General features: G+C 50.5%; 1 protein-coding gene across 4 annotated transcripts in view; it reads left to right on the forward strand.

The window, feature by feature from the left end:
* USP45 (ubiquitin specific peptidase 45) overlaps positions 1 to 25,590 on the forward strand; it is a 1,947,146-nt gene that overhangs the window by 731,750 nt on the left and 1,189,806 nt on the right. For all 4 annotated transcript variants that reach the window (XM_078648210.1, XM_078648209.1, XM_078648212.1 and 1 more), the window contains one exon: positions 22,142 to 22,237. In XM_078648210.1, the coding sequence (XP_078504336.1) occupies positions 22,142 to 22,237 (96 nt within the window). The remainder of the gene's footprint in view (positions 1 to 22,141; positions 22,238 to 25,590) is intronic.

Here is a 25,590-nt window from a genome sequence, read left to right on the forward strand (position 1 = left end):
ACAACTAGGAATACTTGTCCTTCAGCAGCTAATGAGCATGGTTTTCACCTGGCTCACTAACCACAAGCCTGGGAAGTGTGCGCTGCTCCGTGGCAAACACCTCTAATCCCTTCCTAGAGGAGGGTCTCCGCTAGTGAAAATTGGTAATGTTACACCTAAATTGCAGAGAACAATCGAGGTTGTGCTGGCTAGATCCTATTTCTCACTTTAGCCAACATGGGCCTTTCTGTCTTTTCAAAGACATGGCCACTTTTCTAGCCAAGGCTTCAACCTTCTCTTCATTAACATCTCAATCAAAGTGAAGTGTTTTAGGGGAAAAAAGCAAACCTACTACCAAGGCCTAAACAGGGACCAAGAATTACAAATCAGTTTCCTATACCTCTGCTGACATACTCAGCACCATTTTAGCAAGTAAATGATTCTATGGCCAGGGAAAGGCAGTACCCTCCACTACGACCATTGGTCCTAAATCTGCTCAGAGGTCTTAGTTCTGTTGGGGGTACAGAATGGCTATGATGTATTGTTCTCTTTTGCATCCATCCAGACCACCTTTGTGGTTCAGGATACTGGCTCTGATCCATGTCCTAGCATATGTCTACAACAGTGTTAATTCGACCTGCAAGTCACTTACATCCATGTACTCATCCTGCAAAGAGACAGGTCTCTTGCTTCATGGTGGGAATCCAACATTGCCAGCATATGACACTACCATCCACATCAGTTATGTTATGTTATGTTAAAGTGTGCTTATAAAGCGCTCTGTCACCGTGGGTTTCCTGGCGCTAATCTGATACTGAGGGAGGCGGAGGAGATTTAACCGGTTTGAGGGAAGAGCCATGTTTTTAAGGATTTGCGAAATAGGATGAGCGAGTTGGAGAGTTTGAGCGAAGGAGGAAGAGAGTTCCAGAATTTGGGGGCCAAGAGAGCAAATCTCCGGCTACCAATTCTGCAGAGTTTAAAGGAGGGAACAACCAGGAGACGGAGGTGGGAGGATCGGAGGTTGCGTGAGGGGCAGTAGGGGCTAACAAGGGATTTCAGGAAGGCAGGGCAGGGACCGGTTAGGGATTTAAAAGTGAGGCAGACGATCTTGAAGGCTACCCTCGAGGTGACCGAAAGCCAGTGTAGTTTGGTGAGAAGAGGTTTGGCGGATTGCCATTTCGGGATCCCGAAGGCCAGTCTCGCCGCTTGGTTCTGAACGATCTGTAGTCTAGAAAGCAGGACCTTAGGCAGACCGTGATAGAGTGAGTTCGAGAAATCCAAGCGGGAGAGGACAAGAGCCATGATGACTTGGATCAGGGCTTCGGGGGTCAGGAGATAAGCCACCTTTCTGATCCTGCGCAGCTGATACATGCAGGAAGAGACCACGGTCCCTATTTGGGATTTGAGGGATAGCTCGGAGTCAATAATGACCCCGAGACTCTTCACCGAGGCCACAGGGGTGGGAGGAAGGCCAAGCTCTGCCGGCCAGAAGTGCGGACCCCAGTGGGAGGAGCTCTTGCCAGGGAGAAGGAGCTCCGTCTTCCCGGGATTCAATTTAAGTTGGTTCTGGCTCATCCACTGAAGAATGTGGACCATAACCGCCTGGAAATTAGAGATAGCGGAAGGAGAATCAAGAGAGAAGATGAGTTGCAGGTCGTCAGCGTAATTAAAGACGGTGACGTCCCACTGCCTCAGAGAGAATAGAAGAGGTTGGAGATACAGATTGAAAAGAAGAGGAGATAAAGAGGAGCCCTGGGGGACCCCGCAGAGTGAACGCTCCCTAGGTGCCCTAAAAGTACCCAGGCTAACTGTCTGGGACCTCCCGGTCAGGAAGGATTCGACCCATGCCAGCGCCAGGCCCTGGATGCCGGCCTGCTCGACACGGTGGAGAAGGATGTTATGGTCCACCGTGTCGAAGGCGGCCGACAGATCTAAAAGAACCAGGGCCTGGGGGGTACCCCTGTCAGCGCCGTCTCTTAGAGCATCCAACACGGCCAAGATCACTACCTCAGTGGAGGGGCCAGGTCTAAAACCGGCCTGGTTGGCTTCAAGGAAGTTGGAGCTCTCGATGAACTGAGAGAGACAGGTGGTGACGTGGGCTTCCAGAATTTTAGCGAAGTGGAGAAACTCAAGTCTTCATATAGAATTTGCTTTGGATATCTGCCTTTATCACCATTCTCTGGCTGCAGAAAGTCTCCTTGTATCTCTTTTGGATGATTTGCTGGTGAGGGTGTCATCAAGGGCATTAGCAGTGAAAACTGTAATATTGACCCTGTTCAGACCATCGAGTTAATGGGACTTTCCTAGATCTGGCTTCTGAATGCCTTTCTTCTCAAAGAGAGAATTGGCTGTTTAACCATATATCTGTTTCTGGAGTATTCTCGCGTGATAGCTTAGTGATGATTGCAGAAGCTTTTGGGACTGCAGTCATCATGTATCAGGGTAGTTTCTCCAGCTCAGTTCTAGCTGCGATCCCTGCAAATCCACGTGACAGGGTTCTGTGACTACTAACTGGACAGTTATTCCAAGCCATTTGACGTCCACCTTTCACATCTGTCAACCCTGCGATGATGGGCCCTTGTCTACAAACCTTCTTGTGGTGTCACCAGGCCCGGTTCTCGAGGGTGGGCCGGGTGGGCCAGGCCCACCCAAGAAATACCCTGGCCTACCCAAGGCCATTAAGAACTGAAAAACAAGAGTTTTTCACTTTAATGTTCAACAGGGGCGTGCAGTCTCGTGTGCTCTCCCTTATCGTTTATTTGAATGATTTACACCAATTGACATTGGATACTTTCAGTTCTGGGGAGAGGTGTGAAGTCAGCAGAGTTTATTAGCTGCCATGATGCACAAATGACCAGTATAGATATCCGGAAAACGTTTTATAATTCTGAGTTTATTGCATCAGATTATTAAACTTCAGTGCTTTGCCAAGTAAAAAGCTGCCAACGTTTTTTTTAAAACATGAAATGCTGTAAAGTTGCTTACCAGGGGCATGCTGAAGTCTTAAAGTTCTGCATCTCAAAGATTTGACAAGCAGCGTCCCTTCCTGTCCACAAAGCCGGAAACCCATCAAAGAAAGCAAAGTATGCAGCTCTTTGGGTGCTGATTATTGTGTTCAAAATATCAAATTCGGACTGTCAGATGGATTAAATACTTTGCTGCTTTTAGGCCAGTACCCACTCACCTTCATGGCCCACCCATGCTTCTTTATGGCCCACCCAAAGAAACAATTCTAGAGCCGGGCCTGGGTGTCACCCTTCTCTGTACTATTATGGCACATTGTGCTGATGGCTGTAAAATCAATACACCCGCAGAGTGAAAGTATGAATGTAGACAGACCATGAATGAAGAAATGACGGGTGTCCCATTATCCTCCCCGCTCCCTACAGATGAGAGAGAGAACTCAGAGGAGGCAACATTTGAGTCACAAGGCATGGTACTCATCTTGGTGACAATCCGGAAGGAGAACCCTGGAGATTGGTGAGAGGAGTATAACCATACATGCAGAGACAATGAGGCTGAGGATAGGACGCCGAAAGAAGCGACAGAATATATCTATGACAATTAGTGCATTTAATCAGTTATTTATGATAGAAGCTCTGTGTCCCCCAGTACCATAGTTCGGCGAATGGGCCGTAACCAAGTGATAGTAACTTTCGGAGGGTATTTGTTAAGTAGGCAACAAATACGCTACATGAGAAAGGAAGAGAAGTCTGATATATCACAGGATGATGCAAGCTTTACAACCTGTTGAGGCATCAGAGTTTTCACAGATAATGTCTGCAACTCTTCCTTCCATTTAACACATGGAACGTGGGACTAGAATAAATACCTGGTAACTCGAGAAAGCGCAGATTTCTTGGTGATGGGAAATAGTCCTTCCTTACAAGACAATCGAGTTACAATTACTGCGTGTTCATTTACTTTAAGGGTCATAGCAGTGGAATATCGTAACGGTGGTGCAGACCAAAGATTATCAAAACTACGAGGCTGAATGAGAGAATAGAGGAGTTTTCCCCTGTATGTAACATGCTCAGTAAATACTCTGTCAATACGGCCTGTCTAGGCCCCGTCAGGTGCCACTCTTGAGTCCCTGCTTCGCCTTCTCTGGGCCTTTAGCATGGCCCTTCTCCCCCCCAGGTATCTCACTGTGCTCTCTAGGTCAATGCGGAAATGGTACAGATTACCGCTGTGGCCTGGGCACCCACAGTTCATCATGGTCTGCATTTTGTGACTATCCAACGGAATCGTTAAATCATGTTGTCTGCATTTGTGAAAAGCTCCCTTTCTATAGGAAATTCTGGCTGCGGCTGATGTTTAGAATTCTAAACATCTAGGCCTTCAATGAGGCGGTGGAAGGCTGCTTAAAATGAGAATCTACACGTTGGCGTCAAGATTTCTTACGTTCCTGAAGGTAGAATGAGGTAACTTAGCCGTCCATGAAAACTGTGATGCCTAAAGCCTTTTGTGAGGTAGAGGCTGGCTCTTAAATAGGTTGGTGTAGCAGCGCAACATTTCTGTTTCCTCATTTTGGGGGAGACCTATCGGTTAAATCCAGACCTGGGGCCTTGGTTCAAATAACTCCCATGCTTTTTTTTTACACAATCTACTTGCACAACCTACTTCCGGAAGGAATTTGGATATATTCAAACTCGCCTTTGTTTAGAGCCCTATGGAGTTTTTATAATGCATTCTGACTTCAGAGTTCCATCACAAATGTTACATCTATTGTATTTTAACAAAAGTGCGAATTATCCCCTTTTTTGATTGGATCTAGTGTGGAGCTCTGTCTAACATACAACTAACTATATTGTGGCTCGTTCTTTGCAGACATTCATTTTGTGACAAATGTTTTATTTGCTTTTAATAACGCATTAATTAATTTTTGTTTTCACGCCCTTTGAGCGCTCCTATTATGATTCATTCTCTGCATTTTAATTGCTGGGTGATTTTCTCCATGAAGAAAATCATTTTGTACCTTACCGCAACGAAGTGCAGTGTATTGTATTTTATTACTAGTGTATTTTGACTTTTTAGAATTGTATATGAATTTAAGGTGCTTATTCTCATTACAGATCAGTTGTAATTTTATACTGAAACACTGCTCAGGATTGCCATAGTAACTCCGCTCACTGATTAGTAAACATTGTTTTTTTGACATGATTTGGTTGTGCATGGAGTGATTGTGGCAATCATTTTTAGGTCTCGCATCTGGCGACGCAGCGCGAAGCGCTGTCGCCAGCGGGACCTATAGTCGTCGACTATGCTTTCAAGGGCTTGCAAGGGAGACAGGAGATGGCCACGCGCAGGCTGGATCGGATCGTTGAACGCGCGCGTTCACCACGTACAGTCACGCGCTGTGCCCATCGCCTGTCTCCCTTGCAAGCCTCCCTTGCAAGCCTCATGCTGTTACTTTCACTTTCCCTCCCCCCTCGGCTCCACGGCCCGCATTTTACTCGTTTTAATTACTACCGGGTCTGACACCAGAAAGGACCCGCCCCACAGACCCAAACTCGTGCTCAAGGCTTCATCTACTGGCCACCCACTCACTCGGGCTGTGGAAGGAGCGAAGACCTTGGCACTGCCCGGGTGTCACTTGGCAGCCTCTCAGGGCAGGTAATCTGCTCGGGCACCCTCTTTCCACGGGCAGGAGGGAGTCTGTCACACTCACAGCGACCACCACGGCTGCTAAGAGCGCCCACAGGAATCCGGGGAGATGAGACGGCGTGCGCGTGGTCACGGGATAGCAGCGAACCAGAGGCAATGCACAGAACTGGGGAGGTTGGCAACGCGACGTGACGCGGTAGAGGCCGGTGGCTCTTAACCCACGGGTTGCGCCACAGAGAAGCTGCTTATTTTACCTGTTTTCATTTTTTCCCGCTTGAAAAATCCACACTTTTCTGCAAGTCAGGAAAGAAATATAATTCTCTGTATTTTCTCGAGTCGGACCCCGGGTTTCATGTTACAAGTCTTTACCTCGCATTGCTCCCTCGTCCTCCCACATCCTGGGCGTGAACAGTGCCCGGATTAACAGCGCCCAGAGCATTGTCCGCCACTGTGAAAGGCGCACTAAAGAGGGGCTCGGGTGAAAAGCCTCCATGACGGGCCCTGTCACAGACCCGTCATAAAGAGGCAGGAACAAAAACCGCCGCATGAGAGGGTCCCCTGTGGGGCTTCAGTGACATGGACACACCTGCAGGGGGTGCATGTATGGTGGCGGTCGGAACATGTGACTGCCAGAGCCTCCCAGGTGTGCTTTTGGAAGCGGTGTGGATTTCACACAAATCAGAAGTTTAACCCAAAACGTGGGCGGGAACTTAGATGAGCTAAGTTCTATATTTTTTTTTTGTGAGTCTGCTTCAGGACATGTTTGGTTTATGTACAAGGTAGCTCCCTAAAACTAGTTTCTTAAACGTGGCCTGTGTATTTTTTCTGATTTATAAAATGCCTACAAAATCTTAGCAGAATCGGGAAACCCGAAGCAAGCTGGGATTTAGAACCTGTCAGGGGGCATGCGCTAACAAGGCCTTCGTTTTACATATGACCTAACACCAAAGCTCACTAACTCACATGATGAGGAGGCTATGCGTTGGACTCCTTAGGTCTTGACCTCTGACCCTTCTGAGCAACGCCCACCATTGTGGCGGCCCACCAGGTGAGCTCCACCACTGGTTAGGCTGTCTGAGTCATACGAAAGATTGTGAAGCAAGGGGTCTGTCTCTCTCCTTGTCCACAAGTGATTGCGTGCAAGCCAACATGGTATGGGCTCAGTCCACACTTCTGAGACACAGCAAATGTCCCAACTCATCTCATGAGCGAGCATGTGCTCCAGGCACGCAATGTGTAAACCATGGACAGAGGTGGGGTGAGGAGAACCCCCACACACACCCACAGGAGACAAGGATGGAAGATCACAGCAGGCCAAGGTCAGTGTGTGGTAGTGAAGGAAGAGCGGATCTAGTGTTCGAGTGAAGGTAGGAGTGCAGGAGCGAATGGACAGAAGTATTACTGGACTAAAGAGACAGATGAAGGGACAGATATTTTGTGCTGGAGTGATGAAGGGACAACAATACTGCAGGAGTGAAGAGGAGACAGAGGTAACCCTGGGGTAAAGGGACAGAGCTACAGCAGGAGTGAAAGGACAGAGCGCTGGAGGGACTCAGCTAGTGCATGAGGGAAGGGAGAGAGCTTTGTGCTAGAGTGAAGAAAGGGCAGAGATATTCCTGGATGGAGAGACAGTGCTAGTGCTGGAGTGAAAGGGACAGAGTACGTCCGAAAGTGATAAAGGGGCGGAGCTAATACAGTATTGAAGATAGGACAGAGCTAACGGTGGAGTGAAGGGGAGACAGCTATAGTGAGCGAGGGAAAGGACAAAGCTGGTGCGAGTGCAGGGTCAGAGGCTGGCGGCAGAAAAAGAAGAAACCTCATCGGGAAACACAGTAGGGCTGAGCGTGGCCTTTATTTTTTTTCGTCTTCTCATATGAACTATAATTTCAACTATTTCCCCTTCATCTCCTATTCACCTCCTTAACCCTCATTTGTATCACCCTTATTTCAGTTTAGGACAACAGGGTTGGAATAAATATTGGATGCATTTTTCCAAAGCACTATTGCAAAATGCTTCATTGGGATTGAGTGAACGCGTTGCCTGGCATGCGTCGATTTAAAGCAGTCACACACCAATCTGAATAAAAAAGGCTGACTAGCCGCACCACATATGTATTGCGATGAGCTGGCGCTAACTCTGTGGGTGCAGCTGGTAACACTCCTCCCATTCGTTGTTTGATTGATGGGCAGATAGCTCCTTCTCCAACCTCGATGAGAGCTCGAGCTTGATCGCCCTCCCCCCCCCCCTCCAATCAGGTTAGATGCGGTGTTCGTCTAATGTTTCACGGAGGACATTTCCTGGGAGCAGGAAGGGCACCCCTTAAACAAAGAAGCATTCCATGGGGTAGGGTGGTCTCTATTGATAGCTGATTACTTGTGTTCTCTTTCTGTACATTGATTTCATGGTGTTCATTATTGCTTATTAAATATTTTTAATAGGTATGTAATATTAGACTGCGCCTAACGCCCACATGAACAAGCATTTGCAATGCAATAGGTCTCGCATTTATGCGAGTTTAAGCTATTGGCATTGTAAATGACAATGCCTTTTATTTATGTTTTAAAAATAAAAAGCATTGTTATATGCATTGTCAAAAGCTCAAACTCGCATAAATGCGAGACCAATTGCCTTGCAAATGCTTGTTATTAATTGTGCCAAATCAAGATTCACTCACTCACCATGTTTGTATCCCCACGTGCGTGGCCAGACTCACCAAGCGCTCTGCTCCATCGCGCACCTCTCCCCTCTGGACTTCCGGTTCCTTTCTTCTGCAGAGCCGCTCTTCGGTTTGGTCTTCTCAGCGCCGCCGATGAGAAGCCATGCTTTTAGGGTGGTCTCATCCTGCAGGTCAGATCTTTCTGTGTGCGCCTGTAGCCTGTGCAAGGCAGTGGCCACCTCACTAGGCCTCCAGGACATTTTGGCTTCGCTCTCCTCTATTGTAACTGGACTGCGAGTTTCGCGCCGTCGGCTTCTCCGAGTGTTACCTCTGTTTTAGTGCCGTGCAGGATTGGGGCGTGCCGATGGACAATCAGTCTCACACCCCTCACATACTGTCGTTGGTCACACTCCCTTATTTCCTCACGTTAAAATATATTTTTCCAAGCAATCTGCTGAAATATATGCCTTCCTGTGTTCTAACTCTGCTGTTTTGTTCCATGTCTTTTTTCATTTTTTTCCCCCGAATCCCCGTTTAGAAAAGCGCAGGCTAATTCAACACACTTATTCTTACCTCTAACTCGTAATGCTTTGTCTGACAGCTTCTCTACTCATCACATTTCTGGTTTTCTTCTGTTGCCTGTGTGATGTTAACCAACTACCCAAAATTTGGAATGGTTCAAGTTCGATGGTTATAAGAAGAGGCGCACCACTGTTGGTGCCCGATTGTTATTACGTATGTAAGATTTAAGCTGGTTTGACTTTTGCAAGCCCTGCTAGTTCTTTCTCCAATGTAGAACCCTAGGTCAAGCACTGTGACACAAATCTGCAGGAATTTATATGGTAGTCCAGGAAGTGTCCGAGCGTGGCAGTGCATGCACCTCCAGGAGATTGAGAGGGAGTCTTAATTAGAGGAATTCTTAGAGTGTGAGCCCATAATGTGAAATTTATAGGTATGAAAGTAAGCAGCATCAAGTGTCTACTGCCACAACTTCCCTTCTTTCATTTCGAAAAATACACAGAGCAAAGGCTAGAGAATTATAAAATGTGTAAATGCAAGGTGTTTTGGCTTCTGTCTGAGCACAGTTGTAGGGTTGAAAGTTTTTGGTTCAGTGACAACCTGCTCCTAATTTTAACTGTTGTGGCAGACTCAGTAAGTTTTTTGGTGCAAACGATCATTGTCACCAGTATTATGAACAATGTCTTACCTGACTACAGTATGTTACTCATCGGCAAAGTGCTAGGCTTTGTCAGGGTGTTCTGGGGATGGAGGGGCACTCGGAGTAGTACTCATTTTAGCATCAGTGACTGTCATCGCCATGAAAGGCTATGACACTAAAAACAGCCGGTGGAGCTAGTGAGATACAGATCTTTTTTCACTGAACCTCACAGGGGTGAGGAGAGCTGCCTATTGGTTCTCCTTGATAAATCTGTTTAGTAGGTTATAGCTGAGTTTCCTTATCACTTCTGAGTGAGTGTTGCATATGTGGGTTCAGACGATGTAGGTACCCAGGTTGGGTAACTAATTGCATGTAGGAAGCCCCTAACGTTCGTGGTAGACTGATGTTGCTGTCTCGGGGGCGTGGCTTGGACGCCGATCGGGATGGCGGCGTGAGCTCGCTGCTCCGCGCGGAATCCCGCTAATTCTCCTGTTTTTCGGGACCCTAGGCGACCCGGAGACGACGTTCCTGCCCTCTGAAGGGTGAGGGGACTGCTGGCCGTAATCGGTGAATCGCTGGGGGACTGCTGGCCCCGAGGAGATCGAGGAAGAGGCGGCCGAGGTGTAGCCCGGGGTGTGAAGAAAATGGCGGCGAGGTGGTCGGACGGTCCCGAGCTTCGGCCCTGAGTCCGGCTGTCGCCAAGCAGAGAAGGACCCTGCACCCGGCTGCTCGCAGCACTGGGATTGGCGGCGCGACGTCCTGAGACCGGGGGACGCTGCCCGACTCACCCAGGAGATCGGGGGTTCTCGTCGGCCGCCGTCCCACGACTCATCCTCCCCCCACGGGTCCAGTGGGGGTGACGGACCGGGGCTCATCCGACTGGTCATTGTTTTTGAGACCATTGGCGGTGGCATTGCATTGCCCGGTGCCCGGTAATCAGCACGGACCCACGAGAGCGCCCGCAGTACGGGTGGCCGGACTTGTGACGCAGCACCCTAACATGGCGGCGACCGGAGGGCCGATGCCCGGGAGCCATGAGGGGAACTCGGCGACATCGGCCCGGCTGAGTGAGAGTCCCTCCCCGGAGCTTGACCAGGAACAGCGGCTGAACCGGCGCTTGGATGCCATCCTTGAGGCGATCACCTCCACCAAGGAGGCGTTGCACAACGACATTGCCCAGGTGGCCACGGGCCTGGGGCTGCTACGCGCGGACCACGCAAAGCTGGCGGATCGGGTCAAGGAGCATGACCAACTGTTGCTGGACCTGAAGCCCTCGGTGGTGACCGCGGAGCGCAGGATTACAGACATTTTGGCCCGACTGGACACTCTAGAGCGGAGGGCGGAGGATGCCGAAGGCCGCAATAGGCGGAACAACGTGCGGGTCGTGGGCCTGCCGGAACGGATTGAGGGGGAAGATGCGGTGGCCTACATGGAGAACTGGTTCCGCACTGTGGTGGCGCCGGAGGGGCTTACTCCTTTTTTCACTCTGGAGCGAGCTCACCGGGTGCCCGCTCGCCCGCTGGGACTTGGCCGCCCCCCCCGACCAATGGTGGTGCGGCTCCTCCACTACAAAGACCGGGACCTCCTCATCCAGCGGGCCAGGTTGTCGGGCCCTTATGGGGTGGAGAACAGCAAAGTGACGATCTTTCCGGACTATACGCAGGCGGTCCAGAAGGCCAGGGCATCGTTCCTTGCTGTGAAGAAGGAGCTCAGGGAGGAAGGCATTCAGTACTCCTTGCTTTACCCGGCCAAGCTGCGGATTATCATGGATGGCACCACACACTTTTTCCAGACTCCGGATGAAGCTTGGCAATGGCTTGAGTCGTACAGAGCAGGGACGGACAGACCGCACCAAAGTAGGCGAGACCAACCCAAGCAAACCCGGGTGCGGCAGTCACAACGAATCAGGTCCCGTAACAGGCGCCAGCGGGAGAAGCGGGAGGCTCAAATGGCGGCGGAGAAGAGGGATGCACTCGCGGCGACGGCGGCCATTACAGGGTCACAACAGCACAGTGAAAGGGCCGAAACGGACTCGGGAGGAGAAGGCAGCAGAACAGGAGAGGATCTTTCGGAAGCAGAGAGCCAGAAGGGGCCGACAGTGACCCCACAGACCTCGGATGAAATTTTCTGCGGCTAAGATAGACTTTGGCCTAGATCGGGACTTCATGGTAGGGTGATATCCTGTTGCTGGAGACCGGGTCGCCGGGTGGGGGAGCTGAGTGTATTGCAGGGGATGAAGGGCGGGACGCGGGCTCCGCTAGCTGGGGTCGGCGGCGACTCACCCCCCCTGGGCCCTTAAGGTCGACTGTGGTGGAGACCACAGGATAAGTGTGCGAGAAGTTGGATCAAGGTTTGGATGGGGGCGGCCATTGGGTTTGTGTGCTCTGTCCTGGGGAGTGGGGTTTGGGGTATGTTTCAGTTTTGGGGTTGTTTGGGGGGGGGCAACTGCATTGGGGGGGTCATGGACCGTTGGAGTTTAATTCGGATTGTACGGACTTGGTATGGGGACATTACCTAATTTGAAATGCCTAACGTGGAATGTCCGGGGGCTGCGGACTATGGTGAAACGTCACAAAGTACATGCATACCTGGTACGCAGGGGGGTTCAGATAGCTATGCTCCAGGAGACTCACCTCACCAAAAAAGAGTGCGCTGCCTTGCAGAAAAGATGGCGGGGCCAGGTTTTTGGCACCACTTATTCAGCGTATGCCAGGGGGGTCTTGATCTGGGTGAGGGCGGGGATACCCTTTCAGGTGTTGAATCAGGTAATGGATCCGGATGGCAGGTTTGTAGCGGTGGAGGGGAGATTATACGGACAGGATGTGGTTTTATGTTGTGTTTATGCACCGAACACGGACCAAGGCCGATACTTTGATAACCTCTCGGGGTCCTTGGCCTCTTTCCTGGCGGGTCCGATAGTGCTAGGGGGGGACTTCAATTCGATTACGGATGTGGCTTTGGATAGGTCCCATCCCCCCTTAGTAGACTCTCCTGTGCGCAGGCTGGCCGCGCACAGGAAGGACTGGCAAGACCGGTGGGGGTTGCTAGATGTCTGGAGGGAGAGGCACAGGGGAACCAGGGATTACTCCTTTTATTCCGCTCTACATGATTTACATGTCAGGATTGATTCGGTGCTTTGCGGGAGCTCCCTTGCCCCATTGATTACCCATGCTGAGTACCTTGCTAGGACGATATCCGATCATAACCCCCTGTTGGTACATTTTCAATGGCAGAGGGAGCGCTCCGTAATACCAACATGGCGGCTTCGGCCGGAGACGCTAGAGGATTCTGTGTTCGCCGATGCGGTCCGGCAGGGCATTGATAGTTATTTCGGTGTGAATGAAGGAACAGCGACGTGCAGGTCTGTTGAATGGGATGCACTGAAAGTGGTGGTGAGAGGGGTGTGCTTGGGCAGGTTCTCGAATGCTCGAATGTCTGTGCTGAATGATTTAATGAAAGCGGAAGACGCTTTGAGGGATCTGGAGCGCCGCAGGCCAACTAGGCCGGGTATACGGGCCCAGTTATTGGAGGCGAAGGAAGCGGTAGCCGCGGAGACGGAACGTTTGCGCTGCTATGATTATAGGCAGTACATTGTCAGGGCACACGCAGAAGGGGACAAGGTGGGTACCCTCTTGGCCAGATTAGCTAACCCGGAACTTAGGGGTTGCCCGGTCCTCAGCATTATTGACGCGCAGGGAGGGATGGTGTACTCCCAGGCGGCTGTATTGGACCGCTTTCGGGGTTACTATGAGGAATTGTACCGGAGTCAGCTGGGAGTGGGGGTTCAGGACATCGTGGAATATCTGGGGGAGAGGCCGCTCCCGGTCTTGGACGACGACGACGCGGGGGACCTGGGTAGCCCGATCACGCTAACGGAAATTCGAGTGGCTATCAAACATATGGCCCGTAACAAGACGCCCGGGGTGGACGGACTCCCAATCGAGTTCTACCAGCGATATGTAGACGCTCTGGCGCCCAGGCTGCTGGTGGTGTATGCGGAGGCCTTCGAGAAGGGGGCATTGCCTGCCTCCATGCGGGAGGCCTTGATAGTGCCACTCCTCAAGCCTGGCCGGGATGCCACGGACGTGAGGTCTTATCGCCCGCTGTCCATGCTGACGGTGGACTATAAGATCCTGAGTCGCATCCTAGCTACTAGACTGGCCCCGCACATGACGGGCCTGGTGCACAGGGATCAGGCCGGGTTTATACCCACAAGGAGCACGGCGATGAATATCCGCCGCCTGGTGGGAATAATGGACGCCATCTTGGATGGGGAGGGATCGCCGGCGGTTCTGTCCGTGGATATTGAGAAGGCCTTCGATAGTCTGGAATGGCCTTTCTTGGATGGAGTGCTGGAGCGGTTTGGCATGGGCGATGGATTTCGGAGGTGGACGAGAGTCTTGTATAATTCGGCGACGGCGAGAGTTCGATTGGGCGGCTTGGTGTCTGCCGCGTATCCGGTTGGCAGGGGAACACGACAGGGGTGCTCTCTCTCCCCTCTGTTGTTTGCCCTGGCGATGGAACCCTTAGCGGTCCATGCGAGGTCAGGCGATCGATATGCGGGAATAGTGAGTGACGGGCGGTGGCATCACATATCGCTCTATGCGGATGACCTGCTCCTGTACCTAGCTGACACTTCGGGGGCACTGGTTGGAGCGATGGATCTGCTGTCCGAGTTCGGCCGATTGTCAGGCCTTAAGGTCAATTGGGCAAAGACCTGCGTGTTTCCACTGAGAGCGGGATCTCCAGCCCCTAGTAGCGACCTGGGTGTGGCGTGGGAACCCTCTTGCATCACCTACTTGGGTGTCCGCATTTACCACTCGGCTGCTGACCTGTTGGAGGGTAACATTGGCCGTTGTGTCCGGTCACTACGGGGCAGCTTGTCTTTCTGGTCGACCCTCCCGCTGACAGTCCTGGGCAGGATAGCATTGTTGAAAATGGTGGCGCTCCCCCGCTTCCTTTATTATTTCCGAACGCTACCTGTCTGGATTCCCCAGGGGGTGTTTAGGGAACTGCGGTCAATGATTATTGGCTTTCTATGGGGGCATGGCCGACGCAGGATAGCCTTGAGCACGCTACTTCGCCCCAAGCTGGAGGGGGGCATGGCCGTACCCGATCTTGAGCTGTATTATTTAGCAGCGCAGTTGCAGGTCCTTACGCAGAACGTGGCCAGGGTGTTCCGGGGGCCGGAGGAGGACCGGGGTCGGGGAATACGGCGCCATGTGCTGTCGTACATTATTATGCAGCAACGGCTCGAATTACGGGCCCTCACCATGGAGGAGCGAACGCTTCGGCTGTGCTGGCAGAGGAGCCTCCGGAGGGCGAGGGCCTCGCGGCCTTATGCCCCGGAGATCCCGATTGGGATGTTGACAGCTCTGCCGCACGGAGGGGATTGGTCCCCGTTGATGGAGTGGGAGGCCGCGGGGCTACAGGTGGTGGGTGACTTGTATATAGATGGGGCGTTGGCACCGTTCGACGTGCTCCGGGACCAGTTCGGACTGCCTGAAGGGGGCTTCCTGCTACACGCGGCTGTAGTGTCTGCCATGCAAAAGCACTGGAAGGAGGGGCTCCTGGAACCAACGACGACTATGGCGTGCCAATATGTGGTGATGGCTGCTGGTACCTTCAAAGCTGTGACGTGCCTCCATAATAGGATGCTGCACGACGGGCTGGAACCACTCCATGGGCTCAAAGCTAAATGGGAGGGGAGCATTGGCCGGCCCATACCGGATACGGCATGGGGCCATATCCTGCGACGCACGTGGAAGGGCACCAGGAACGCGCGCTTTCAGCAGGTTCATTTTTATGTGCTCCATAGGGCCTATCTAACTCCGGAGAAACTACAGCGGCACTTTCGGGTGCCGGATGCCTGTTGCCCCCGGTGCTCGTCCCTTGGGGCGGACATGGACCACTTGTTTTGGGGGTGTCCACAACTGGGAACTTATTGGGCTGAGGTAGGGGAACTCCTGAATGAAGTGACTGACAGGGAGGTAGACTTCGACATGGCGACGTGTCTCTTGCTCTGGTTCCCGCATACTAAGCACACCAAGGTGACCAGTAAATTCATAGATCTGGGTCTGATATTGGCTCAAAGGGAAATATCGTGGCACTGGAAGGCCAGGGGGGGTCCCTCACTGCGTAGATGGAAGAATGAGTTGCTGAGATGGTCTGACTGCGAGAGCGTGCTCCGGATGAAGCAAGCGGTGAAGTTGGGGAATGAGAAGGCTCTGGATGCGGCCCGTGCGTGGGAGTTAGTGGTACAGGCTCTGCGTGATGCTTTGGTTGTGGATGTGGACGGCGAGAACTAAGCCGCTGGACACCGCAGGGCGAACACAGCAGTATGTCATTCAGCACTGTAGTGGAACCATCCAATTCGGTGGAGCGATGCGCAAACCTTTGCAGTTGCCAAGGGGGGGGGGGGCGTTGGGGGGATTAGTTGTAGAAGGGTTTGGGGGGGGCCGGAAGCCATTGAAGGGTTGCTGGTGGGGGCCTGGAACTACTGGGACAGGGGGTATTGAGTGGCGGGAGGCCTGATTGGGTGGGACGGCCTGGTACGAAGGCCCATATAGCCTTGGGCAGGCCCCGATGGGGGCAACTACGTTGATACCATGGGGATGGCTGACGGGAATGTTGTTGCGGGTGGGGGGGTAAACGCAGATACGTAAATCGACCTTCCGCCGGGGTCCCAATGGGACGTACACTATGCTGTGCTCCTCCAGAGCGAACTGATGTGCCGCCCGGCCTCCGGGATGCGGGCTGAATGGCTGTGTACAACCGTGAACTGTTATTGGACGGGGGGGCCCGCAAGTGCACTGGCTGTTTCCTTTACCTGCTGTTTATAACTCTGCAATAAAAATATATTTAAAAAAAAAAAAAAATGTTGCTGTCTCCCGGTTTACATTATGTTACCACTCTCTGCTCATTTACATTCTCCCTCCTCTTTGGAATTCACTGGAATCCAGGTGCTCCGTCTGACTTCCAGAACACATTCCCAGGAAGGACATTCGTGTATTGACAGCACTGTGAACCATTTCCAGCAGGTCCACCTGTGACCTATGAGAGAACATCACTGGACAAAGACATAGGCCTAGACAAATGGTGTTCACCACATAGAAACGTGTGGGCTGATGTCCCGCCCTAGATCCTGTGTTTGTACTGAATGCAGAAACTACATATATGAGTTTCTCAAATGGCAAGAAGATAGATTCTGTTCCCAAGTGGTTGCAATGATGACTTCGAGACTTGAAAGAGAAATACACTCTGCTAGGATTGATTCCCACTCAGTGTTTGTTTTTTTCACTTGCTAAAATTCTGCTCACTCATTTAAAGAAAAGACTTGTCAAGGGACCGAAATTAGATCTGCTGAGAGAGAAAATCTATGCTGCTTAAAAGCAGGTAGACAACCTGGTCTGCTTAGAACCTTCCTTGCACCACAAGACCCCATGAGCCTGCACTGCAGTTGGTACTTAGTGCTGATCGAGGATGATAATAATCCCCAACAGTCCAACTTGTCCCGAAGTTGAACACATGAGCAGCCCACTTGAAGAATTACTGCAGTTACGAGTCTGGCATGTGACCTGCGCAGAGACCTGTCACTGATGTGAGCCCCTTCACACTGCCAGAGACACTCTATGAGGTGGCCAGTAAGCATCAAGTCGCTGCCTCTAGCAGACTTAAGGTGATCATTTGTGATCCTGTAAGTAGCACCCTGTGCGGTGACCAGTCATTCTGAGTCCCTGTGACCCCAGCAGGTACTGCACCTGAGAGTTGAAATCGCTGTAGTGGTACTAGCTGCATAGGAAGACGATACATCTCCTGCATGCCTCCAACCATCCATGATCCCATTGCAGCTCTACACTGAAGATGCCTGTGCAATTGCAGACTTCTGCACACCATAGTTCAGCACTTGTGTCTACTTGCACTGTTACAGGCCTGCAGCACTGCCTGGCATACCTTTCATTGCTGAAAGCCTAAGTGCCCCCTGCATCGCCCCCCCCTGCCTTTATAGACCCAGTAGGTGTTTGACCAACACAGAGAAAGGAACTCCCTTTGAGACCCCAGTATTCCCTTAAGAGACTACAGATGTTGAATATGTACCATTGTAGCATTAGAAAACATGTATGTTTGGCTAATCCTAGATTAAATTTATGAGCTCATTATCTGATTTCTGCGCACATTCTCCCACAACACTTTGTTTAGCACATAATGTGTTAGGGTGGTATTTATTCTGAGAAACTCAATTGACTTGATACTGTAGAACTTTTTTTTTTTTTTTTTAAACCTTTATTGTACAAAGAAAGCTCACAAATACGGGCCTACAACCCCACGGGCTGGCCACCACACGGTAAAAAACGTAGCAAAGGAGAATAGGTTCTTCACAGGATATGGCACCAGGAGCACAGGAGAAACCACAAAGGCCATCGAGCAATCAGCACAAACAGGATAACAAAAGGTTAATTTTCTAATACGGGGCGGGGGAACAGAAGAATAACGGGCCGTGGAAGAAACAACAAGGGAGGGGCCGCGGCAAGCCGCCATTTTATGAACACAGGATGAAACAATAAGCCATACAAACATAGCTACCAAAGAATATACACAGAATCGGAGTACAAAGAAGCTACAATGGCATCAGTCAAACCGCGCTCACCCGTCACCGCCCCCACCCAAATTGAGGAGACAGAACCAAAAAGGCCCCCATTGCAAAATACAATACGATACGCACCCCAACGGAAATAAAGAGACCCCCATAAAGGAGGAAGGGGAAGAGGGAAAAAGGGGACAAAAGAAGGGACTCCCACCAAATCACGCACCTCCAGGAGACAAGACAGAACAACATGACCCGGCAAGTGATATACCAAAAAGTCAACACCAAAATAACCAGCGGGCCACAATCAGACACACACCGGAATACGAACGCCACAGAAACTCCCCAGGGGGACACATGAGGAGACAGAGTCCCGAAAAGGTGAATACACAAGAGCCATAGAACAAAAAAAGGAAGAAATAAGGGGGGAAAAAGACCCCCCAATAGAGACAGACCCCCCCCCACCCACCCCTAAGCCCACCCTGCACCCCTGCAGAAGGCTACGGCCTACCCCCCCCGCAGCGTGCCTGTCGCCCTAATTAGAACCCGAAATATAGCGGAGCAAAGTGAAGTCGGAAACAGAAGACAAAAACGGGAAGGGCAAGGGAAGGGAACACGGGATGGGAGACACATACATACACATACACGGGGGAGGGCCGGGAAACAGGAGGAAACGCACCCGGCCACCCGCCTGAGTCGAAGGTCCGAGACCCCGGGAAGCCAAAGATTATCAGGTTACAGTCCAAGAGCACCAAACAGTCACACATAACCATACCAGGACACGTTGACCATCCAAACCAGTACAAGACTACCGCACGCAGATGCCAGTGCACATCAGCCCTGTCCCTGTTTGTCCAAAGTGGGAACAGTCCGGTCCAGCGAGGTCCAGGCCACGAAGAACAGAAGGCAGACAGCAGGAAAATCCAACGGCAGTCCAGAAAATACACGTGAAGGACAACACGGAAGATCCAGGAAAGTCACGAAGTGTAGCAAACGATGCAGGCACAGGTCCAAGGATATGTCCAAAGAAACCGACCCATCTGGGCCAGCACAGGAGAGATCGCCGGGCAGCGGCGGCAAAAAGGAACCGGGAGAGTCATGAAGGTCAGGCCGAGCAAAATCCAGTTCCCGGGCCAGAGGCAAAGGAGGCAGAGCCGGAGGAGGAGGCACCATCAAGTTCCGCACACCCACGGACGCGGTCGTAGCCGGGGCCAATTCTGCCAGGATAATTCCAGCCGCACCCCGCAACGGCAAAGCCACATCCGGCCGTGGGGGCCCGGGAGGCCCGTAGCGAGGAACCATCTCCGAAGTAATGACAGGCGCGGCCACCAAGAGTCGCCAGGAGAGCAGGGCATCCAGGACCTCTTTAAGTGTAGGAAAACCTTTACAGTATTCGTCACCCGGGCCATGCGGCGGGCCTCCAGCGCTCGTCCAGGCCCGGCCAAGACAATTGGGGTCGGTCGCCATTTGAGAGCCCAACAAGGCCGCGCGGCCGCCAACCTCCGCCGGGGCGACGGCAAGGCAAGTGTAGTCGCGCCGACCAGCGGCAGAGCACCCCGGGCAGGAAGGGGGGCCACCAGAAGAAAGGGACCTCACCGGCCACCCAACGCCGCCGGTCCCGTTCTCCGAGTCCGGGCGGCAAAATCAAAATGGCCGGACCGGAGAACAAAGGGGGAGCAAGCCGGATACACGAGGAGCTCCGGCAATGGAAGGCAGCGCCTCCACCAAAGGCCTCCTCCCCACGGGAATCAGCCAGGAAGGACCTCCGGCCCACACGAACAACGGCCTTCCGACCACCTCCACCGTGCCCCGAAGGGCAGCACCGCGGGCTCCGTCCGGGCCGGGAGCCAGCAAGAAGATCCAGGCCAGTCCGCCTCCGACTCCCCAAAATTATCGTGGGCACCGCACCGGATCCACAGCAGCCAGGACAACCGGAACAAGAGGTAAGTGCCTGCAGGGCGTCGTAGCACTACCACACAGCAAAGAGGGCTTCCCGGGGCAGGATAACAGCAGGATAAATGTGAAAATACAGGCGGGCGAACGGAGCCGAGCTAAAGCGCGGCCATCTCGGTCGCGAGCTAGCCACAAACAAAACCTGTAGAACTTTTTAATGTTACCGTTCATCTTAACTAAGCCATGTTCCTTTTAATACATCGGGCACTGCTTGAATGATCTGTTTGTTGTGAGTGATATGCGCGCTGCTTGAACTAGACTATCACACCCCTCACCAAACTCCCATGAGTAAGTCTTGACTGTTTGACACAGCTATTCACTGAAAGTGAAAGCCTAGAAATGAAGCCCTTGAAATTTCAATGACTGCAGTTGTACCTGGTTTTTGCAATTCCATGGTCATGAATAGTACTTGCCTCACTGCCCTTGAGTTATTCAAGCCCAGAAGGGTTTATCTAATAATAGTGAAATAGAGAGGCCTAAGAGACAAAGAGTAAATACTCTATGCACACCTTCAGTGTGAAGGATAGCTTACGGCTGATAACGAGTCTGTGTAATTGTGATGCAGTGATGCTCCTGAGCAACAATGAAAAAGTGCCACACATTGGCTCTTTTCACCCACTATTGTCTGGTATGTCTGTTCTCTTGATGGTTGTTATTCTTTCTATTACCAGTGAATGCTGCTGTTTGCCTTAGTGGCTGATTATGCTAGCAGAGGCAAATACACAGAATATAAAACGCCTGAATTTTGATCAAAATGAAAAGATTATGCTAACTTCATCCTCCAGTTGCCTTTAATGCAAGCACATGCCCCCACCAGAGATATCCCCCTGTGTGCTACGTGTAGTGCAGTTTTATCGATGTAGCCACATAGGTATTCTAGAATGAAATATTTGGCTCTGGAAGCCTAGGGCAGGCCATCCTAGGCTAGACTAGTACCAATACGTGGCCTACAGCACTCTGTTAAGTACTTTTACACGAGTCCTGATGCTGCTTCTATTCCTTAGACCTAAATTTCCAGGTAAATCTGTAAGCTCTCATCTTACCTTCCCTCTAGGATTGATTTATGAAGGTGCTGTGAGACAAAAATATTCAGTGCAAATGCTTCCTGGGGTGGGAGGGGGTCTCCTGAACCCCTGAGTTCTAGCGAGTTTGACCCAGTATCACTGTAAAAGGGGTCAATGGTTTCTACATACTACTTCCCCTTTTTCCCACCTCCCTTCCCCCACCCTAACGGGCTACCATCATTTCCTACTCCTATTTGAGTCCTCTCTTAGACACCTCTTTCTGTACTAACCTTCCCTCCCCTGCTGACTCCCTATCTCCTTCTTTGCCTCTTGCTTGCCTCTCCTGCACCTGGAGTTTCTCCTTATACTCCTGACCCTAATCCTAAAACCAGTTATCCCTTATTGCTTGGCCACATGAAGAGCTTTCTATTCGCAAGGGCAGTTCTTTATATTCAAAAGCCTCCCTCCATATTCCGTCTTCCATGTTCCTTCTTTCTTCTCTTGGGATGGCTAATTTCTATCTTGCCTTCACCATTCCCAGCCATCCCTGGCATTTTGAGGCGACTGTAGGAAATCATACAGTGCTTGACAAACAACTAACAAACGTGCACATTTGTTTCAAGACCATGAATTCAGAGGTTGATCAGGGCATCTTACAGCATTTCTGCTCGAACTCCATGTCTGCATTCCTAACAGTGAGTGACTGTGTAGTTGTAAGCCATTTTGAGCTCAGCCATTTGATGTTCCAAGTTCCATCAACATTAATTATTATATCGATTGTTGCTTATACTGTGATGGTGGATCCACCTAACAACTCTGACTTTGAGCTATATTCTTACAGAAGTGTATTGGGGACATTGACAGTTCGATGTGAAAAATGATATACACTGTCCTTCTAAAAGTTTACCCACAAAATCTCGCTATTGTACAGGACCATGTTTTATGGTGTGTAACCATTTGCCATGGAAACTTTAGAAACCGCATGGAAAGGATTGTAAAAGAAGCAATCTTAGCTTCCCTTTTGCCTGTCTGTGAATCCTTTGGTCATAGTAAATTCCTCCTTGCCGAGCCTGTCATTTGCTTATAGACTGGAGTGATTGACTGTGCGAATGCAAAGGTAACATTGGGAAGAAAATGCACTGTATTAAAGCAGAGATTAGATCCGGCACGTTTATGCTTTTATTCTATTCTGTTGTAGAATTTAGCGCAGACCCTCATCCTTAATGAGATGATGCATGAAATGAAGGAAAAAGAGACCAAGCTGAAGATTTCACTTGGGACGGACTCGCAACTGGTAAGCTCTAAGTTTAAACAACCTTTGAACAGTGAGTATGCCTGTATTTTAAGCAAATCACGTCTGGAACAAGTATTTACGACCTTCCTAGCGTGAAGTGATTGTAATTGAGCCTCGCTCGGGTTTTTGAACTGCGAATTGTGTAATATCACCGACCTTGAATAAATTAACTTGTGTATCTGCATAGTTCTAGAATTGAAATCGATCAGCACAAAAGTCACTATTAAAAGCAAAATAGAATTCGAGGAGTAAATATTAAATGTTTTATTTGATTGTGCAAAAAAGACAAAATACGTTTATTTGATGCTACAAAAAAACACTGATTGACACAAAGAGAAATCGAGAAAACTAGTCCACCATGTCGCTACAAATTAGCACGTATCGAAAAATAGCACCACCTCGTGCTGTTTGTGTAGTACAGTTTATGTCTATCTGTTTGTGTTATTTTTAATGTTATGCCCCAAATAAAAGTCAGAGCAGCATTTATGTATTGGGATTCAGATATTGAATTGTAGGAAAAAATGAATATTTTCTTATTTGCCAATTGGGCCCATAGGGGCAACAGTTCTTGCAAGGGTGAAAAGAGGTGCCTGCATCTCTTGATTGGCGTGTCGTGGCCTGCCTTATGTTTTCCTCCCACAGACATTGGAATTCTGAAGGTTCGCTCGTGCTATTCCATGATTTTGCTGTGGTATTTAACTGCAGAGACGGACTTGCTGTGTTACGAGGTGCACTCAAACTATAACTGCACCCACATACGACGCCCTCATACTGAGCTATGGGTGACTATTGTTTGGTGCGAGCTGAATTCTAGTCTAAGGGACAAGGGGACAGAATTTTAACAATTTGTCCTAGTTTAAATGTGTGTATGGCTGAAAGACCATGCTGGTGAATTGTGCCTATTGTGGACACAGTCTGCTTAGTCTGTGTCCGCATGAAATAGTGGCCCTGTTTTGATTGTCTTGGCCTTCACGTGGGCATGACAAGTGTGGTTCAATGGTTAGAGCGGTAGACCCTAATGCAGAGGTATGGCCCGGGACCAGGGTTCAATACCTGCCCCGGCGGGTCTTGGGCTCAATTTCCTCGAACCTGATAATTCTCGCCTCGGTGCCTATTCTAATCATGGTTCCCACTCTGCAACTCTGGGCAATAGCTTGCTTAATCTCCACAACGGCCCAACAGCGCTGGATGCCTGGCTTCCCCTTGGGGGTGCCCAGGAGTGGACATTTCACAGGGAAAAAGCCAGGAAGGGTTCCATAGCGGTATACGGACAGCGGCGGGACACTTCCGTTGGAGGTAGCTGTGCGCTTTACAAATGCTGGCATTTACATTTTTACAACCTGCATGTGCATTGTTTAGGGGGCTAGGTCTTGTGCTCCGATACTGTATGTTGAATTATGACATTGCAAAACTGCACAGGCATGGCTTGCCTCCACCATCTGTGCAACTTTTCCTTCTTGTATTGTGCTCCATTACGCCTGGAAACAAACTAACGTCACTGAGCGTATCTAGTAGCAGACTAGATGAATTGACAAAACACTTGAATCATTTGATACCAGTAGTTACCCTGAAACTCTGAAAAAGTCTAAGAAAAGTCCCTACGATTAGCCTGATTAGCAAAGTGTTCAAATAGAAAGGAAGCTCCTAGTTTGTTGGACCTTAATTTACACCAGTGTCCCTAAAGTCAAGCAAGTACTGGTCTCCTATACAGGCTTGTCAAGGATATTAACTTTACAAGTACAGACATTTTACTAGGGCTAAGACTATTCAATGTGCTATCCTCCTTTAAGGGTTAGGACCAAATCTGAGACTGTAGGAGGAGGGCACTGTACTGACCAGTGCAAAAAGAGAACCTCGCTCGCTGACTAGGAAAACGACGTTCCAGAACAGGAGCGAGAACATGGCATGGGGAGAAGAGTTGGCCTAACGGTTAGGGCGCTCGACCTGGGGACCTGGGTTCGAGTCTCGGTAACGACGCCAAAAACCTCCTGTGATTCTGGGCAAATCACTTAATCTCCCCGTGCCTAAAATGAATGCTTGTCCTCATGTAACGTAACTGGTGCTATGTAAAGCGCTCTGATACCTGATTCAGTTTGGGTCTAGTTCGCGCTATATAAAACTCTGCAAAAAAACAAAAACAAAAAAAAACATGGCGTCGACAGCAACTCCGAGGCCGACGACTCAGACGTCGAGAACATCACTCCAGCACAGCGAGTCGTAAGTACACACGTCGACCCGACCCTTCCTCGACACCCTCCAAAAAGGCTTCGGTCACACTTTCGCCTTCGGGCCCGGGTGCACACCGAGAGACTGCTTCCCATGCCCCGCTTTCGGGCTCGGCAAAGAAGCCTAATAAGCCTTTAGACGACTCAGGCTTGATTCAGCCTACCCCCGGTGCCGGCACACACCTACCAGCACCGAAAAAGAAGCCATCTTCTTCCTCCTCCACGCCAGCTGCTTCCACATCTAAGCACTCGGCGCCGAAGACTGGCACCGGCTCCTCAGCACCAAAAACACACTCGGAGCTGAGCAAAAAATTGCCTCCAAAAGGACCCGACTCCCATGCCTCGGAGCCGAAAAAGGCCTCGGAACCAAAAAAACTACACGTGCCACCGGCCAAAGACACTGCAAAAGAACATGTTTCAAAGCCAAAAGATGCTACCGGTTCGGTGCTGAAAAAGCCTACAGAATCAAAGACCTCGGCACCAAAGGATCTACCTCCCACAGAGGAACTATTTCATCCAGATCCTACACAAAAGACTCTTGTAAAGGATCCCAAAACTGTTCAATTGACTCTTAGTTCTACAAAACGACCTCTCCTCTCAGGATACCTTCTCCTCCTCCTCCCTCGTCCACCTCCTCCCCTACACCATCTCCTACTCCATTAGAAGTAGATGAAGATGGGGATAACACCTCTGATGACACAGGGGGTGGTGCAGATAATGAGCCACTAGATAATCCTAGTCCTCCTGGCTCACCTGACCCTTGGGATGATTATAGCACCGCAGACGTCCCTAACATGCCTCAAGATGACATATACCCCTCCAGGCCTTCCCCACCAGAGGACACTATGGGATTTAACCAACTTGTCCATAGGGCTGCCCAATACCATGGGGTGACTTACACACTGACCCAGTAGAGGAGGATTTCCTTATGGATACATTTGACACCACACAAAGGTCCACCTCAATTCTACCCATGCTTAAAGGGGTCATTAAGCATGCACCAGAGGTCTTCAAAGGTCCAGTCAGGGCTCGCATCATCTACCCCCAAATTGAGAAAAAGTTTAAGGCTGCCCCTATCAGATCCAGCCTACATTAAAGGGCCTGCACCACTAGACTCCCTTGTAGTCT

Source organism: Lissotriton helveticus, chromosome 6, assembly GCF_964261635.1.
Source record: "Lissotriton helveticus chromosome 6, aLisHel1.1, whole genome shotgun sequence".
Lineage (NCBI taxonomy): Eukaryota > Metazoa > Chordata > Amphibia > Caudata > Salamandridae > Lissotriton > Lissotriton helveticus.